Below are 19,574 nucleotides of genomic sequence, written 5' to 3'. Positions count from 1 at the left end.
TTGGGAGCCTAGCTGTGTACGGGACCCCGAAAATGAATCTCCATCTTTAGGTTTTCTAATGGCGTAAATTGTTGATTTCACTCCTGACTACCCATCACAGTTTCGGAGGCCCTGAAATTTCAACATAGCACAAAACCCCCCCAAATGACCCCATTTTGCAAAGTAGACACCCCAAGCTATTTGCTGAGAGGCATGGTGAGTCCATGGAATATTTTATATTTTGCCACAAGTTCCGGGAAATATATTATTATTATTTTTTTTTTTTGTTTTTTTACACAAAGTTGTCACTAAATGATATATTGCTCACACATGCCATGGGTATATGTGAAATGACACCCCAAAATACATTCTGCTGCTTCTCCTGAGTACAGGGATACCACATGTGTGAGACTTTTTTGCAGTCTAGCCGAGTACAGGTCCTCGAAAGCCAACCCCCACTTTCAGGCTTTCCAAGGGCGTAAATTGTTGATTTCACTCCTGACTACCTATCACAGTTTCGGAGGCCATGAAATGCCAAGACAGCACAACCCCCCTCCAAATGACCCCTTTTCGGAAAGTAGACACCCTAAGCTATTTGCAGAGAGGCATGTTGTGTGTTTTGCAGATCTCACTTTTTGTCACAAAGTTTTGGAAATTGAAAAAAGAGGAAAAAAAATGCATTTTCCTGTTTTTTCTTCATTTTCCAAAAAAAATGAGAGATGCAAAATACTCACCATGCCTCTCAGCAAATAGATTAGAGTGTCTACTTTGCAAAATGGGGTCATTTTGGGGGGTTTTGTGCCATCTTGGCGTTTCATGGCCTTCAAAATTGTGATAGGTAGTAAGGAGTGAGATCAACAATTTACGCCCTTAGAAAGCCTGAAGGTGGGGAGTGGTTTTCCGGGTCCTGTACGCGGCTAGACTGCAAAAAAGTCTCACACATGGGGTATCCTTGTACTCAGGAGAAGCAGCAGAATGTATTTTGGGGTGTCATTTCACATATACCCATGGCATGTGTGAGCATTATATCATTTACTGACAACTTTGTGTAAAAAAAAAAAAAAAAAAAAAAAAATAATTTTCCTGAAACTTGTGGCAAAATATAAAATATTCCATGGACTCATCATGCCTCTCATCTAATAGCTTGGAGTGTCTACTTTGCAAAATGGGGTCATTTGGGGGGGGGTTTGTGCCATTTTGGCATTTCATGGCCTTCAAAAGTGTGATAGGTAGTAAGGAGTGAGATCAACAATTTACGCCCTTAGAAAGCCTGAAGGTGGGGAGTGGTTTTCCGGGTCCTGTACGCGGCTAGACTGCAAAAAAGTCTCACACATGGGGTATCCTTGTACTCAGGAGAAGCAGCAGAATGTATTTTGGGGTGTCATTTCACATATACCCATGGCTTGTGTGAGCATTATATCATTTACTGACAACTTTGTGTAAAAAAAAAAAAAAAATAATAATTTTCCTGAAACTTGTGGCAAAATATAACATATTCCATGGACTCATCATGCCTCTCATCTAATAGCTTGGAGTGTCTACTTTGCAAAATGGGGTCATTTGGGGGGGTTTTGTGCCATTTTGGCATTTCATGGCCTTCAAAAGTGTGATAGGTAGTAAGGAGTGAGTTCAACAATTTACGCCCTTAGAAAGCCAGAAGGTGCGGATTTGTTTTCCGGGTCCTGTATGCGGCTAGACTGACAAAAAGTCTCACACATGGGGTATCCCTGTACTCCGGAGAAGCAGCAGAATGTATTTTGGGGTGTCATTTCACATATACCCATGGCATGCGTGAGCAATATATTATTAAGTGACAACTTTGTGTAAAAAAACAAAAAAAAAAAAACAAATTGTCATTTTCCTGAAACTTAGGGCAAAATATAAAATACTCCATGGACTCAATATGCCTCTCAGCAAATAGCTTTGGGTGTCTACTTTCCAAAAAGGGGTAATTTGGGGGGTGTTTGAACAGTCCTGGCATTTTATGCTCAATTTTAGCAACACATCACCCACTCTTCTAACCACTTGAAAACCAAGCCTTTTCTGTGAGTTTTTGTTTACATGAAAAAATATTTTTTTTTCACAAGAAAATTACTTTGAACCCCCAAACATTATATATTTTTTTAAAGCAGAGGCCCTACAGAACAAAATGGTGGATGTTGCAATTTTTTTTGTTACACGGTATTTGCGCACACATTTTCCAAACGCAATTTTTGCGTAAAAAAAACACTTTTTTTATTTTTAATGCAGAAATACACTATATAATTCCAAATTGTTTGGTAAAATTTAAAAGATGATCTTATGCCGAGTTCATAGACACCTAACATGACATGCTTTAAAAATTGCGCACGCCCGTGCCGCGGCAACAAACTACGTACGGTTTTAAAAGCCTTTAAAAGTCTTTACAGGTTACCACTTTGGACTTACAGAGGAGGTCTACCACAACAATTACTGCCCTCGACCTGGCGTTCACGGCGATACCTCACATGCATGCTGAAATTGCGGTTTACATATGACACTAGACCAAGCACGGGGGGACAGGGGGGCTTGATTTTTTTTTTTGGTTTTTTTTTTTTAATTTGCTTTCTTATGTTATTTTGACACCTTTTCTTTCATTTTTTTTTCTTTAATCATTTTTATTGTTATCACGGTGAATTTAAATTTCCTCTATGATAGCAATCTGTAGTGACAGGTACTCTTTTTAAAAAAAATTGGGGTCTTTTATACTCTAGATCTTTCCTCTGACCTTAACGCATCTGACCATACCAAAATTGGTGTGATAAAATACTTTCCCAATTTCCCAATGGCGCTGTTTATTTCTGGCGAAACAGAAGTCATGAAATGCTCGTAGCCTCCGGCATCTTAGGCCATAGAGATGATTGGAGCCATTCTCATCTCCAATCAGCTCTATGGTTAGATAATTGAACCACCGGCTGCACTCTCGGGTTAACCGGTGGGACAGGAGAGCCCGAGAAAAACCGTGGAAGGCAGCGGAAGGCGGCAGGAGGGGGGGGGAGTCCCCTCCCACTGCATGTAAAAGCAGTCTAGCGGCCAATTATCCGCTAGGATTGCTTTTACATGTAAGCCGACCGCTTGCTGTAAAAAACGATACCAAGATGATGCCTAAATCTGCAGGCATCATCCTGGTATAACCACTCAAAGTCCAGCAACGTACCAGTACATTGCTGGTCTTTGTTTGGCATATAGGTTTTTTTTTTTTCATGCAGCCTGTGGGCTGAACGAAAAAAAAAGAGAACCTATCAGAAATCAGCACAGGAATAATGCGTAGTATTACTCATCATTAACCGCCCAAACAACCACCCACTGAATTTAATGATGGGTATACACGACACTATCCACGTATACCAAAATAGGATTTTAACTGCAGTGCTGAAATCAGAAAATCACCACAGCTGCTATCAGCAAAGGTATCCATATATGCTGAGCGCAAACGCTGTTTGTGTCAGAATATATAAAATCAATGCATGGTAGCCGACGAGTACCTGCAAGAGAAACAGGTCACAAAAGAATGAAAAAACAAACAAAGTACATTAAAAAAAAGTACATTAGGAAGAGTAGGACATATAAAATGACTGACACAACAAAAGTTTTTGGATTCTCATCATTAACCGCCCAAACAACCACCCACTGAATTTAATGATGGGTATACACGGCGCTATCCACGTATACCAAAATAGGATTTTAACTGCAGTGCTGAAATCAGAAAATCACCACAGCTGCTATCAGCAAAGGTATCCATGTATGCTGAGCGCAAACACTGTTTGTGTCAGAATATATGAAATCAATGCGTGGTAGCCGACGAGTACCTGCAAGAGAAACAGGTCACAAAAGAATGAAAAACAAACAAAGTACATTAAAAGTACATAGGAAGTGTAGAAGAACATAAAAAATGACTGAGACGACAACTATTTTTGGCTTTTATGTATTTTTTTTTTTTTCTTCAAACGTCGAGTTCCAGGTTCCAGGTTCGGGTCTCTCAAAATGACGATAGCCATCGAACATCTTTTGAGACCCTGTGTAAATGTGCCCTAAACTGTGCCGTGCTGTACCCTATGCTAATAATCCACTAGTGTGTGGTAGCGACGGAAACAGTCACCGTGGCAAAGACCAGGTCGGTCAGGACAGTCGGGACAATAATTCCGGGTGTCATGCCTAAATCCGCGCTTGCTGCAGACACGGCATCTTTTTTGGGGGTATCGTTTGGTATCGGTACTCGGGAGGTATTGCGGAAAATGCCTCTCATGCAGCCGCCTCACTGCATCTGGTTGGGGAAGTTGGGCAGGAGCACCAGCTGAATACAGAAGGGCTCTGATTATCTCTTCTTGGAATTGAAAGAAGGATAATGTTCCAGCAGACGCTTTGTATAAGACAAAAGCGTTGTAAACAGCCAATTGAAATAGGTATACAGACACTTTTTTGTACCAGCGTCTGGCCTTACGGGCAATTAAGTACGGTCCCATCATCTGGTCGTTGAAGTCCACCCCTCCCATTTTACGGTTATAGTCGTGGACACAGAGGGGTTTCTCAACAACAACACCGGTGACCGTAGTAATTTGGACTGCCGTGTCTGGGTGAATGGAGGACAGCACGTAAACGTTTCGTTTGTCCCTCCACTTCACTGCAAGCAATTCCTCGCACCTCAAGCAGGCTCTCTCCCCCGAGCTCAGTGGGGCATTCACTAGCCGTTGGGGGAAGCCCCGGCGATTAGATCGCACGGTGCCACAAGCGCCAATTTGCAATTGATAGAGGTGTCTAAAAAGTGGCACGCTTGAATAGAAATTGTCCACGTACAAGTGGTACCCCTTTCCGAATAAGGGTGACACCAAGTCCCAAACTATCTTGCCGCTGCTCCCTATGTAGCCTGGGCAGTCGGGGGGCTCCACAGTGCTATCTTTTCCCTCATAGACACGGAAATTAACTGTATAGCCTGTGGCCCTGTCACAAAGCTTATACAACTTGACCCCGTATCTGGCACGCTTGCTGGGGAGGTACTGTTTGATAGCAAGGCGACCAGTAAACTTAATCAGGGACTCGTCAACGCAGACATCTTGTTGGGGGGTAAACAAGGCTGCGAACCGCTGATTGAAGTGGTCTATGAGGGGCCGAATTTTGTGGAGCCGATCATATTCAGGGTCTCCCCGAGGACGACAGAGTTCATTGTCGTTGAAATGCATGAACCGAAATATTTGTTGGTATCGAGCCCTGGACATAACAGCAGAGAACACGTACATTTGATGAATTGGGTCAGTGGACCAATATAACCGCAATTCATTCTTTCTTGTAATGCCCGTGTTGAAGGAAAGGCCCAGATAGGTTTTAAACTCCTGAATCGTAATAGGATTCCAGGCGAATGGTCTGGCAAGGGGTGAATTTGGGTTGGCGGCGATGAATTGTTGAGCGTACAAATTTGATTGGTCCACAATAGATCTGAAAAGATCTTCAGTGAAAAACAGCTCAAAAAAGTTTATGGGATTAAAACCAGCTGTTTCCACTTGGATTCCGGGTTGGGCGGTGAATGGGGGAAGTACTGGCGCTGTGGAATCTGTGGGCTGCCAATTAGGATATGCCAGCGCTTCAGGGAGGACACTATGGGCTCTACGGGCCTGTCTTCGGATACGCGGTGGCTGCGGGCCACTACTCGTGCTAGCCACCGCACCAGCTTCAACTGCACTCAGGTGACTCGCCACGTCACCAGGTGATACTGCAGTGCTGGTTGAAGGTCCAGGGTGTACTAGGCCGCTCGTGCTTGCCAGTTCACGAGAAGTGTGAGCGGCACTAGTACTGGCACTCTGCTGCATACCAGAAACCTCCAGTTCTTGCAAGTCAACAACTCCAGAATGGGGTCGGGTACGCCTGACCCTAGCAGGGACCCCTCTGTCGGAGCTATCTGTCAGGGAGCCGCTGCCGTCATCTGGTTCGTATATTGACCCTGATTCTGCCGGTGAGGCTTCCCCATCGCTCTCACTTGACATGGTCATTATACTGTATATAGCATCATCACTGAACGAACGTTTTGTCATTTTGGTAGCTAAATTTACTCGTACAGTGATGCGACTACTAGGTAATAAAAGCACCTGGTTGTCGAGGACTATTTGGTCGCTACAAAGAAAAACTGCTAGTGCTAACAGAGATCAGGCCTGACTCTGCTAACACAGCGGTTTTGTGTGATGTGTTTTTTGGAAGTGTCAGTAATCTATTGATTACTACACTTGCCTGGGTAAGGTGGGCTGGGCAGGGGGGCTAAACGCAGGTGCTAGCAGGAATCAGTGCTGATTGTGCAAACACTGCGTTTGGGGAACACTAAATTATGAGGACGCTAGTATAGTTCTGATCAGATCAGATATTGATCTGTTCAAACACTATACTAGTAACGGTGGTGTGTGTGTGTTAGTGTACTTGACTCTAACTGACGCTAAGTAACGGTGGTGTAGTGGGACCCTGACGCTAACTAGCTAGCCTAAGTTGTGTCACCCGTGACGCTAATACAGTGATCGGTAATCACTGTATATAGTGAACACTGTGACAGGGAAGTGAAGGGGTTAAACTGGGGGAGATCAAGGGGTTAAACCTTTATAGAGGATAGATGGCGGGTGGCCTAAACCTATTCGGGCCTAGCGCAAGCGCAAATTAGGGTCACCAGTGACACTAAATACAGTGATCAGTAGTTATCTGATATACTGTATATATTAGTGCACTGTTTTATATGGAGTGAAGGGGTTAACTGGGGAAGATCAAGCGGTTAAAAGTTTATTAGGGAATAGGTGGCGGGTGCCCTAACCCTATATGGGCTTAGCGCAAGCGCAAATTAGGGTCACTAGTGACACTAAATACAGTGATCAGTATTTACCTATATACTGTATTTAGTGCACAGAGTAATAGGTAGTGAAGGGGTTAACTGGGGCTGATCAAGGGGTAAAAACTTTATTAGGGGATAGGTGGCGGGTACCCTAACCCTATTTGGGCCTAACGCAGGCGCAAACTACGCTCACAAGTGACACTTATACAGTGATCAGTAAAATATCTGTATACCACTGTATATAGTGTTCACTGTGAGGGGTTTTGGGGGTGATCAGGGGGTGATCAGAGGTGATGAAGGGGTTAAATGTACCTATGTGAGGTGTGTCAGTGTAGTGTTGGTGGAACTCACGTTTTTACTGTGTCTCTGTCTCTCTCCTGGAACCGAAAGGACTCCAGGAAGGACAGTGACATCACTTCCCCTGTCTGTGTTTACATTACACAGACAGGGGACAGATTGCCATTGGTGGGGACCGATCTACAGACACTGACCAAAAATCATTGGTCAGTATCTGATGACTGATCGGTTCCCTACCGAATGACATCGGGATCGGGACCCGCGGCGCGCGGGAGCGCGCTCTGGAGCCGTGATCGCGCATCACGTTAATACTACGTGGCTGAGCGGTATCGTGCCGCTCTGCCGCAGTAGTATTACCGTGCGCGGTATTAAAGTGGTTAATAAAGTGGCTGGTGAGTGTAAATCAGTAAGGCAATTTTACTTTAGATTTACTAAAACCATATAATATGAGGTCAAACCTAAACACTTTCAATTAGTATGCAATCAGGCAGGCCATTGCACTACATAGTTGAAGGTAAATCTAAAGGCAATTCACTAAGAAAATTGTATAATGTATGGCCAGGCATATGTGAGCATCACCAAATCACATTATTATTTTGAGCAGCAATCCCACCTATTTCTGTTAATCTATTATGTAAACCTATAGCCTAAGCTGCCCAGATCACATGGTCTCTGGCTACCAGGCACCTTGTGGATGTTTCATATTATTAGAGACTGCAAAGAGACTGTTGTTTAAAGCCAAACAGGCCATGTCTGGTAGAAGGGGATTAAAGGATTTCTGCTGTTGGAAGTGCTTATTATAATGCAATAAGACCAAACCTTACCACATCTATGTGAAATGAAGGAAGCCGTTAAAGCTTTTAACCACATACTGACTTCATGCCGTCATTGTGTAAGTTGTATGAATCCGCAGCAGATCACAGTGGGGTTGATTTACGAACGGCAAATAAACTGTGCACTTTGAAAAGTGCTGTTGCCATCTGCAAGTGCAGTTGCCCCAGAACTTAAAAAATAAGGTAAATCTTCACTTTACAAAGAATACTCAATCACGTTCATGGAAAATTTAAAAAAAACACAGAATTTTTTCTTGCACATGATTGGATGATGGGAGTCAGTAGAGCGTCTGCTCATTTACTAAGTTCTGGAGCAATTGCACTTGCAAAAGTTCACAGTCTATTTGCCTTGTAAATCCACCCCAAAGTGTCAGGAAGGCATGTGTGTTCCTGTTTATTGCTCATATAATTGGAAGGTTCTTCTATTTTATCTTCTGATGGCCAGATACAGACAAGGAATGTACGTGTTATTCTTTAGCCTCCTCTGTCTCCCATCAGTACAATTGTCATTGGCCATGGCACATTCTGTAGTGTTCAGGTATCCACGTTGTCTGCCAAATTATTCTTCTAAAACTCTGGAGCTGTTCCTCCTTCTGTTCTTACTGAACCTGGGATTCAGATTAGGGATCCCTGGCAGCTAGACAAGAGCTACTGAGTGCAACATTAATATTGGCTAGTGACAGCAATGTGCAACATACAAACTGATCTAAAAGAAGATTTTAGGCCCGGTTCACACCTATGCCTTTTTTAATGCTTTTTGCAAAAACGCACCACAGACCATTGAACATGGTTTCCTATAGGGCATGTTCACATCTATGCTTTTTTCAGCCGCTGGTTTTTGGAAAGGGTCAGGGACTTTTTTAACCACTTCTGGACCGGGCCTTTATCTGACACTTGTTGTTTACAAGTTAAAATCATTTTTTTTTTTGTTAGAAAATTACTTAGAATTTTTTTTAGGAGAGACCCTAAAGAAAAAAATGGAGATCATTGCAATATTTTTTATCAAACCGTATTTGCGCAGCGGTTTTACAGATGCAATTTTTTGGGGAAAAAAAACATTTTTTTAATTAAAAAATAAGAAAACTGTGAAGTTAGCCCAATTTTTTTCTATAATTTGAAAGATAATGTTACGCTGAGTAAATAGATACCCAACATGTCATGCTTCAAAATTGCGCACGCACATGGAATGGCGACAAACATTGGTACTTAAAAATCCCCATAGGCGACATTTTAAAAATTTCTACAGGTTACCAGTTTAGAGTTACAGAGAAGGTCTAGGGCTCAAATTATTGCTCTGGCTCTAAGGATCGTGGCATGTGTGGTTTGAACAACGTTTACATATGTGAGTGCGACTTGCGTATGCATTCGGTTCTGCGCGCAAGCTTATGGAGATGGGGCACTTTAATTTTTTTTCCTATTTTTTATTTTTTTTATTTTTACACTTTTTTTTTTACATTTTTGATCACTTTAATTCCTATTACTAGGAATTTAAACATTCCTTGTAATAGAAATAAGCATGACAGGACCTCATTAATGTGAGATATGAGGTCATAAATTTTCTTCATAATGAAAAAAATGGGCTCTTTAAATCCGTTGCTAGGAAGCGACGTATGACGTTGCTCCGCTCCTCCAAGGCCATAGAGTTGAGTAAGGGCCATCTTGCCTCCACTCGACTTCCTGCCTGAGGTAACAGCAGACCGAATCGTTTTCCCCGATACCGACGGATCCGGTAAGTGGGTAAAATGACCGGGAAGAGGGGGGGGGGGCACATCTCCCGCAGCCCATAGGGGTGATCCCACGGCAAATCCGCCGCTGGGACCACCCTTATGTTAAAGCGGACTGCCCGCCGTTTAAAAAAATACAGAGGTTATGGCAGCTATCTGCTACCATTGCCCTCGGTATTTAACGTCAAAGTACTGATGTAAATACACAGTGGGCGGTCCGTAAGTGGTTAAAAGCAAAACAGTGCGTTTTTGGTTCAATAGACTTCAATAGAGAAGCTTCAGAAAAGCATGTAGTGCATTTTTGGCACAATTTTGCTGCAATTTTACAGCGATTTTTACTCGATTTGTGTTTTTTATTCTACCCAACAAAAGACATAAAAAAATGCTGAACGCATCAAAAAACTTGCAAAAAATGCATCAAAAATGCATGTGCAAAAACGCAAACTGCACCGCAATAAGCACAGAAACAGATCAAAAACAAAATGCATAGATGTGAACCAAGCCCTAACCATCAGTGAGAGAAGATGAGGTCGGGAAGGGGAGAAACTCATGCAGGTAATGAGGTTTATTTACTAAAGGTAAATCCACTGTGCACTACAAGTGCATGATTAGTGTATTACAGATAAATACAACCTATCTTATCTCTGCCCAATGATACCAATAACACTAGCCCTGGACAAATAAAGCATGACACGAATATGGAGAAAATTTGGCCTGCTAGGCCATTTTATTTACAAATTAACAAAATAAACATTTCTTAAAACAGAAACCATACCAAATTCAGTACCCGTAACATAAAGGTTGCCGATTCTGGGAGGCGACAAAATCAAAATTAGCATTGTGTATCAGGGTTAATACTTAAGGGTCCACGCAACACCAGCTCGGGGACAAACACACTATACCACCGATACTTCCTTATTACCATTTTCCCGTTAATCCACCATTAACTGGGATCCACTAGAGGGCTCCATACCTTAGATGGGTCACCCTATGAACTTTTCCAAGAATATTGATGCCTCCAAAGACCCCAACCACCAAAACACTTCCCTATATATATATATATATATATATATATATATATATATATATAAATATATATATAAAAATAAGAAAACAGTAAATTTAGCCCAATTTTTTACCATAATTTGAAAGATAATGTTACGCCGAGTAATTAGATACCCAACATGTCATTCTTCAAAATTGCGCATGCTCACAGAATGGCGCCAAACATTGGTACTTAAAAATCCCCATAGGCAACATTTTAAAAATGTCTGCAGGTTACTAGCTTAGAGTTACAGAGAAGGTCTAGGGCTCAAATTATTGCTCTCACTCTAACGATCGCGGTGATACCTCACATGTATGGTTTGAACACCGTTTACATATGTGGGCGGGACTTGCGTATGCGTTTGCTTCTGCGCGCGAGCTAACGGGGACAGGGCGCTTTAATTTTTTTTTTTTCCTATTTATTTTATTTATTATTTTTTTATTTTTACACAGTTTAAAAAAAAAAATGTTTTGATCATTTTTATTCCTATTACAAGGAATGTAAACATCCCTTGTAATAGAAATAGGCATGACAGGTCCTCTTTATTGTGAGATCTGGGGTCAAAAAGACCTCACACCTCACAACTACACTAAAAAAGAAAAAAAAAAAAAAAAATTGAAAGAGGAAAAAAAAAAAGCGGCCCTTTAAACCGGTTGCTAGGCAACGTCTTTTGACGTAGCTCCTGTCCTCCAAGACCATAGAGTCGAGTGAGGGCCATCTTGCCCTCACTCGACTTCCTGTCTCTGAGGATACGGACCGGATAGTTTTCCCCGCTGCCGGCTGTCCGGTAAGCTGGGAAAATGTCTGGGACGCGGCAGGAGAGGGGGGGGGCACCTTTTCCCCTGCACCGTAAGGGTAATTCCGCGGCGAATCCGCCACTGGGACCACCCTTATCTGAAAGCCGACCGCCCGCCGTTTCAAAAAATACCAGGGTTATGGGGGCTATCTGCTGCCATAACCACAGTATTTAGCTTTTAATGGCCGACGCATATAGTCGTTAGGCGGTCAGTAAGTGATTGCATGCATATGGCAAACAGGTGACGATGACTGATGGGGTGACAGGTGGCGATGACTGATGGGGTGACAGGTGACGATGAATGATGAGGTGACAGGTGACAATGACTGATGGGGTGACAGGTGACGATGACTGATGGGGTGACAGGTGACGATGACTGATAGGGTGACAGGTGCTGATGATTGATGAGGTGACAGGTGACGATGATTGATGAGGTGACAAGTGACGATGATTGATGGGGTGACAGATGACAATCACTGACGGGGTGACATGTGATGATAATTGATGGGGTGACAAGTGACGATCACTGATGGGGTGTCAAGTGACGATGATTGATAGGGTGACAGATGACGATGACTGATGGGGTGACAGGTGACGATGACTGATGGGGTGACAGGTGACGGTGACTGATGGGGTGACAGGTGACGGGCGATGGTCACTGATGGGTGACAGGTGACGGGCGGTGCACGGCGGTACTGATGGCAGTCTCTGGTGACCGGTGAACTTTAGGCTACGTTCACATGTGAGCGCAGGGATCATGAGCAGAATAACTGCGATTCTGCCCGCGATCCAGAAATCATTGCAAATTGCGGGACGCCTGTGCGTTGCCCGTGATTTGCAATAGCACCCCAAATGCTGTGCGATGTTGCTGCGATTTCCGCCTGCCGAATCGCGGTAACATCACGCAAACAACGCATGACGCCCCAAAGAAACTCTTGTACCTTTTTTGGGCGTCATGCGTTGTTTGCGCGATGTTACCGCAATTCGGCAGGTGGAAATGGCGGCAACATCGCACAGCGTTTGGGGTGCTATTGCAAATCACGGGCAACGCACAGGCGTCCCGCGATTTGCAATGATTTCCAGATCGCGGGCAGAATCGCGGTGATTCTGCCCGCGATCGCTGCGCTCACATGTGAACGTTATGGGTGTCAATTTCTGGGCACTGATGAGGTGACTGTTGGGTGACAGGTGACATTGGGGGGGGGCTGAGGACTGTGTGGGGGGGGACATTTATTTTTGTGATTTTACTGTGACAGGTACACAGAGCAGTAACTCACTGCTTCTAGCTCTTCTCCCGTCATACTGGAAACTGTATGAGGGGAGAAGAGCTAGTAACAGTCAGTTACTGCTCTTTGTTTACATTTTGTGATCGGCTGTGAATAGATTCACAGCCGATCACATAGTAAACAGTCACTGTTAGTGACTGTTTACTACCGCCGGTGACAGCTGTGTTCCTACGGAACACAGTGCCACCGACATGACCGCGCTGCGCGCTCCCGATCGCGCATGCGCGGTCATCTTGTGGGCGCCTTCATTGTGATCGGCTGTGTCATTGGAACGCAGCCGATCACGTGGGAAACAGCCACGCCCATTGGCTGTTTCCCCCCTGCCGGTGACGGGGGGTGTCCTGGGGACACCCCGACACCGGCAGTGCAGGGTGGCGCGCACGCGATCGCGTGCCTGCCCTGCTTAAAGTGCCGCCGTCATATGACGGCGGCCCAGGATAATGGTCGCCTTGCTCCGCCGTCATATGACGGTGGGCGGGCGGCAAGCGGTTAAGTAATGTAACAATAACAGATGGAGATGGTATCTCCTGAAATTTCCATCTTCTTGTGATTAAGAGTTTTGCCGCTAATAAAATATGTAAAACCACTACTCGGTACTTTATAGGTATCTCATGGATCAATAAGTTTCAGTATTAATTACAGTAATAGGAAGCACAAGGGTAATATTAAGACGCTGAATTTCAAAAGAGCCAATTTCCCAAAACTGCGCTCACTGCTAGAAAATATCAATTGGGATAGAACCCTGGGAACAAAGAACATGGAGGAAAAATGGGAGTGCTTCAAGAGCATACTTAACAAGGGGATTGGCCAGTGCATTCCAAAGGGAAATAAATTTAAAAGAGCAAAGCTAAACCCTGGGTGGCTAAACTCCAACATAAAAATGTATACTAGTGCTAAAGAAAAGGCCTTCAAAAAATACAAGACTGAGGGGTCATTGGCAGCATTTAAGCATTACAAAGAGTGTAATAAGAAATGTAAAGATGAAATCAGGGCGGCTAAAATAGAACACGAGAGACATATAGCGGAGGAGAGTAAAAAGAACCCCAAGAAGTTCTTTAAGTATATAAACAGTAAGAAAGCGAGGCCAGAACACATTGGCCCCATAAAAGATGACAAAGGAAATATGGCCACTGAGGACAGAGAAAAGGCGGAAGTGTTAAATAATTTCTTCTCTTCAGTCTTCACAAAAGAATCGGGGGGCTACACAAACCTAGCTTGTAAGGCCGAACTAAACAACACACCTCAGGAAATACCGCCATGGCTAACAGAAGGTAGACTTAAAACTAAACTAGAGAAACTTAACATAAATAAATCACCGGGACCGGATGGCTTGCACCCGAGGGTTCTGAAAGAGCTCAGCCAGGTGATTGCCAGACCATTATTCTTGATCTTTAAGGATAGTTTACAGATGGGTATGGTGCCAGCTGATTGGAAAAAAGCTAACGTGGTACCAATATTTAAAAAGGGGCCGAGATGTATCCCGGGTAACTATAGGCCGGTCAGCCTAACATCTGTAGTCTGCAAGATTTTGGAGGGGATGTTAAGGGACCACATACAAGACTTTAGTAATGAAAACTGTATTATTAGTAGTAATCAGCATGGATTCATGAAAAATCGTTCTTGCCAAACCAATCTATTAACCTTCTACGATGAAGTGAGCTGCCACCTAGATAAAGGTAAGCCGGTGGATGTGGTGTATCTGGACTTTGCAAAGGCCTTTGACACCGTTCCCCACAAACGCTTACTGTACAAACTAAGGAAGGTAGGTATGGACCATAGGGTGAGTACCTGGATAGAGAACTGGCTCCAGGGGAGAGTCCAGAGGGTAGTGATTAATGGGGAGTACTCGGATTGGGTGGGTGTGGAAAGTGGGGTCCCCCAGGGTTCTGTCCTGGGACCAATCCTGTTTAATTTATTCATAAATGATCTAGAGGAGGGGATATCTAGTACAATCTCAGTATTTGCGGATGATACTAAACTAAGCATGCCAATATCTTCTATGCAGGATGTGGAAACCTTACAAGCGGACCTGAACAAAATAACGGGGTGGGCAACTACATGGCAGATGAGGTTTAATGTTGAAAAATGTAAAGTAATGCACTTGGGGGCCAGAAACCAGAAAGCAAGCTACTCACTAGGGGGGGAACCTCTGGGTGAGTCTAGGATGGAAAGGGACCTGGGGGTACTGGTAGACAACAGGCTTGGCAGTGACATGCAATGCCAAGCCGCTGCAAGCAAAGCCAACAGAATACTGGGATGTATAAAAAAGGGGATTCACTCCAGAAATAAAGAGATTATTCTACCGCTCTACAAGACTCTGGTCCGGCCACATTTGGAGTATGCTGTCCAGTTCTGGGCACCGGTCCTCAGGAAGGATGAGCTGGAATTGGAAAGAGTCCAGAGAAGGGCAACAAAAAATAATTAGGGGAATGGAGGACATCAGCTATGAGGAAAGACTACAAGCACTGAACTTATTCTCTCTGGAGAAGAGACGATTGAGGGGGGATATGATATCAATGTACAAATACTGTTCCTGGCGACCCTAGCATAAGGAACAAACTATTCAGAGAGAGGAGATACAATAAGACACGTGGCCATTCACTAAAACTAGAGGAAAGGCGGTTTAACCTTAAAATGCGTAAGGGGTTCTTCACTGTAAGAGCGGTAAGGATGTGGAATTCTCTTCCACAAGCAGTCGTATCAGCTGGGAGCATTGATAGTTTCAAAAAACTATTAGATGGGCACCTTGGAGACCACAACATACAGGGGTACACAATGTACGGTTAAAAGCAAACACACACACATCATAGGTTGAACTGGATGGACTGATGTCTTTTTTTCAACCTCACTAACTATGTAATTTAGGTGCAAGATCGCCATCTCAGGGCTTGGAATTATGTTTTTTTCCACGACTTCTGAGATCATAGAGAATATTTTGTTCCAAAATGCTCTAATCGATTTACACTCCCAAACTATATGGAATAGCGTCCCTTGTTCACCACACTCTCTCCAACAAAATGCTGGAGTTAAGGGGTAAAATTTGGAAAGTTTAGTGGGGGTCAAATACCAAAAATTTTAAGTCTTTTGATATAATTCCCAATGATTAGTACATTTTGAGGAAGCATATGTGGCAGCAAAAGCTTTTAGCCAGTTAGTTTCCGGGAAAGATTTCCCCAGTAATTTTTCCCATTTAAGAACGGTAGTGGGTTTAGAATAGGTGTTATGCTTGTTCAATATATCATAAATAACTGATATACCTGATAAACCATTTTTGCTTGCACATGATTGGATGGTAGAAATCAGTAGAGATTTCCCTAATTTCAGAGCTTAGCAAGTGTATTTGCCTTTAGTAAATAAACCCCGTTGTATAGTTCTTCTTTGTCCCTCACTCTTACATCAGGATGAGTGAAGGAGAGAGAGCACAGTATTCCCTGGTGTAGGTCAGTAGAAGAGGTCACAAAGTTACTATACTAGGCCGAATGAACCCAAGGGGAGCAGGATGGTTGGAGGTACACAAGGATGTTTATTGGGAAGTGTTGAGGAACGCACACATTTCCCTGAGGAAGTGGGGTGAAGCACACACAGGAAAAGTGTCACTAATGTTTGGAGAAGCTGGAGACAGACAAAATGCTGAAGCATCTTTACACAATTATCTCCAGATCTCTAGGGGTAAATAGAGGGGTCAAAGCAAGGACAGAACAGATAAACATAGCCTAACACAGGTTTTACAATGTGAGCCTATAGAAAAAGACTATCTATCTATCTATCTATCTATCATCTATCTATCTATCTATCTATCTATCTATCTATCTATCTATCTATCTATCTATCTATCTATCTATCTATCTATCTATCTATCTATCTATCTATCTATCTATCTATCGCAGCTGTTAGGCCCTGTACAGCCTATTTAAAAGGGCTACCCCCCACCCCGAAAGTATCAAAATTATATTTTCACTAAAGATTCACAGGCTCAGATTTGATCTGAAAACAAACAAAACAAAAATCCCCAGTGCACTTACCAGCCAGCCTGCAACAAACCAAATTACCCTGTCTAACAGTTCATGTTAAAAACAAGGGTTTACTTTGCACACATTTGTGCACTAGATACCTTTTAGGACTGCAGTACACTGAGGTGCAGTGACGTGGCCTCTGCAGTTTATGCATGTATTTGCAAATTTGTGCAAACAAAATTCCTTGTTTTTAACGTGAACTGTTAGACAGGACAATGCATTTTGTTGCAGGTTCACTGGTAAGTGAGCTGGGAAATTTTGTTTGATTTTTTGACATGCGTCGCCCTTCCATGTGCTCCTTGGTGTAAAGGCCAGTTATAGGTTGGGGTGGTTGCTATTAGTTTGTATAGTTGGTGATTTGTGTGGGGGCGCACTGGATGCCTTTGCTGCCATTGTGCTATTGCTGGGTGTCCAGTGCATCTCTCTAACTTTAAGGGGGAGTGGGGTTCCTCTAGGCCTACCTGCTCTTAATCTATCCATTATTATGTATGTGCTCCAATTTGGGAGACTCTGAAATTATAGAGTTAGGACTGTAGTACACTGGGTGCCTCGATGTGGCCTCTGCAGCTTATGCATGTATTTGCAAAAGTGTGCAAACGAAACTCCTTGTTTTTAACATGAACTATTAGACAGGGTCAATTTGGTTTGTTGGAGGCTGGCTGCTAAGTGAGCTGGGAATATTTGTTTGTTTTTTTACATGTATTGCCCTATGATATGCTCCTTGCTGTAAAGGCCAGTTATAGGTTGGGGTGATTGCCATTTGCTTGTATAGTCAGATTTTGTCTGCACTGCCATGGTGGTGAAAAATAGTATTGCAGCTTGACTTTTACAGGTCATGGTGCAATAGCCTTGCCAGCCAGCCAGACAAATGTCTGTCTGTCTATCTATCTATTTTTTTTATCTCCACAGTATGTGTCATGTAATCTATCTATTTACAGTAGGGATCGACCTATTATCGACAATGCCAATATATTGACGGTCGGCTGTCTTGAAATGACAAGCGATGCGGCTGAGACTCCGCTCGGCTGTCATTATAAGGAGCATGAGGGGACCCCCCCCCAATGCCGTCCCACCGGGAGACCCGGGCAACCAGCCTGCACGGCCACCAAAGACCCAATCAAAGCGGCTCTGATCGGGTCTCCATGCAAAAACCCGGAAGTGATATCTTGAGTGACATCACTTCCATGTACTGTCTGGCGCCAGATTTAAAAAAAAATGACAGCATTCAAAACAGCCAAACTTGGAGTTTTGAATACTTTTAAGTGCAGAGGAGGGGTTTGGGTTTTTTTAGACCCCCAGATCCCTCCGCAACAGTACCTGTCAAGAAAAAAAAAAACATTTTTTAAATGTACAAAAATATCGGCCTATATCGGCCGATACCGATATTCAATGGCCAAAATATCGGTATCGGCTTTAAAAAAAAACGATATCGGTCGATCACTAATTTACAGTATCTATCTGCATCTACTGAGAAAGTCAGTGATCGGTATAGGTATAATTAAGGTGTATTTATAATGTGTCTTTTTTCAGATTTCAGAACTTGTTGTGGTCGAGGAAATCGTTTGTGGAAAGTGTGAAGGTTTACAAGTCCAGCTACGTCTACATGCCAGCCTTCTCCATGAGACATGGAACGGAGCCCTCGCTTCGTGTGTACTACACCTTGGCCGACTTCAGCACCAACCAGACTGTTCTCTTCGCCAACCCCAACTTCCTGCGTAATGTCGGAAAGTTCTGGAAATCCAAGGGTGTTCACTCTAAGCGTCTGTCTACGGGCCTCTTCATGGTCAGCGCTGCCTTAAGCCTGTGCGAGGAAGTAACCGTTTACGGATTCTGGCCCTTTCAATTCGACCTGAAAGGGAAACCCATTAGCCACCATTACTACGATGACGTGCCTCCTATGACTAGGTTCCACTCCATGCCCGAAGAGTTCTTACAGCTCTGGTTACTTCACAAGACAGGAATTTTACGAGTTCAGTTAGAACAATGTGACACAGCATCTTCCAATCAGAAACCTCACTGAGATCCACGCAATCCAAAAACTGCTAATTTTTGGTGGGTGGGGAATCTTTTTACTCTTTGACATTCACACAGCGAACTCTCCTTTTTCCTTTGCAGACTTGCTTTTTGTACTGTGCCGATACTGGATACTGAAGGGCGACTGTGAAATGAGCCCGCTAAATTTAGAACCACATTTTACGAAAGTGCCAAAATTCTGTCTTTCCGTCCCTGGGTTTTCTTTAGAATATGCTGATGTACAGAATTTTAGTGAACGTTTTTTTAAATATTTTTTGGCTGCCGACTAGATTCTTTAGACGATGAATGTAGTATTTTTAATGCAAAAACACCATGTCCAGAAAAAAAACAGCTTTTTACAGACTTTTTTTTTATAGACTCTTCAGAACGTTTGCTCTGCGACACCTCCAGCAAGCCGCGAACAAAAACCAGCTGAGGTTATAAGGGAATGGACGAATGCCTTGCATGGGGCACTTTTTTTTTTTTTTTTAGTATATAGATATATATATATATTTTGTTTTTTATGTTTTCGTTTAGTGTCAGTTTTGTGTTTTGGATGTTTATTTATAAGGAATGCAGGAATGCATCTGTGTTCAAAGCATGTATGTGATAGTTTGCTTTGCATATGCCAGCAGTGAATGAAGATAACATTTTTCTTTCTCTTGTTGGAGGGTTAAATTTGGAGTTTGGATAATCTGCATCATTGCAATATATTTCCTGCAGATTTGATCAATACATCACTTTGTGAGGACCTGTTTTTTGTCATTGAAA

The 19,574-nt window shown here is 43.2% G+C and overlaps 1 protein-coding gene across 1 annotated transcript in view; it reads left to right on the top strand.

Moving 5' to 3' along the window:
- The window catches only part of ST8SIA1 (ST8 alpha-N-acetyl-neuraminide alpha-2,8-sialyltransferase 1), a 146,811-nt gene extending 127,352 nt beyond the window's left edge, over window positions 1-19,459 (top strand). Inside the window, exon 5 of the mRNA XM_082256132.1 lies at window positions 18,321-19,459. Coding sequence (XP_082112258.1) covers window positions 18,321-18,810 — 490 coding nt within the window. The 3' untranslated portion in view covers window positions 18,811-19,459. The remainder of the gene's footprint in view (window positions 1-18,320) is intronic.
- The last annotated feature ends 115 nt before the right edge of the window (window positions 19,460-19,574 follow it).

Source organism: Pelophylax lessonae, assembly GCF_965119305.1.
Source record: "Pelophylax lessonae genome assembly, chromosome: 4".
In the NCBI taxonomy this organism is placed as follows: Eukaryota; Metazoa; Chordata; class Amphibia; order Anura; family Ranidae; genus Pelophylax; species Pelophylax lessonae.
This window is presented reverse-complemented; position numbering and strand designations above follow the sequence as displayed.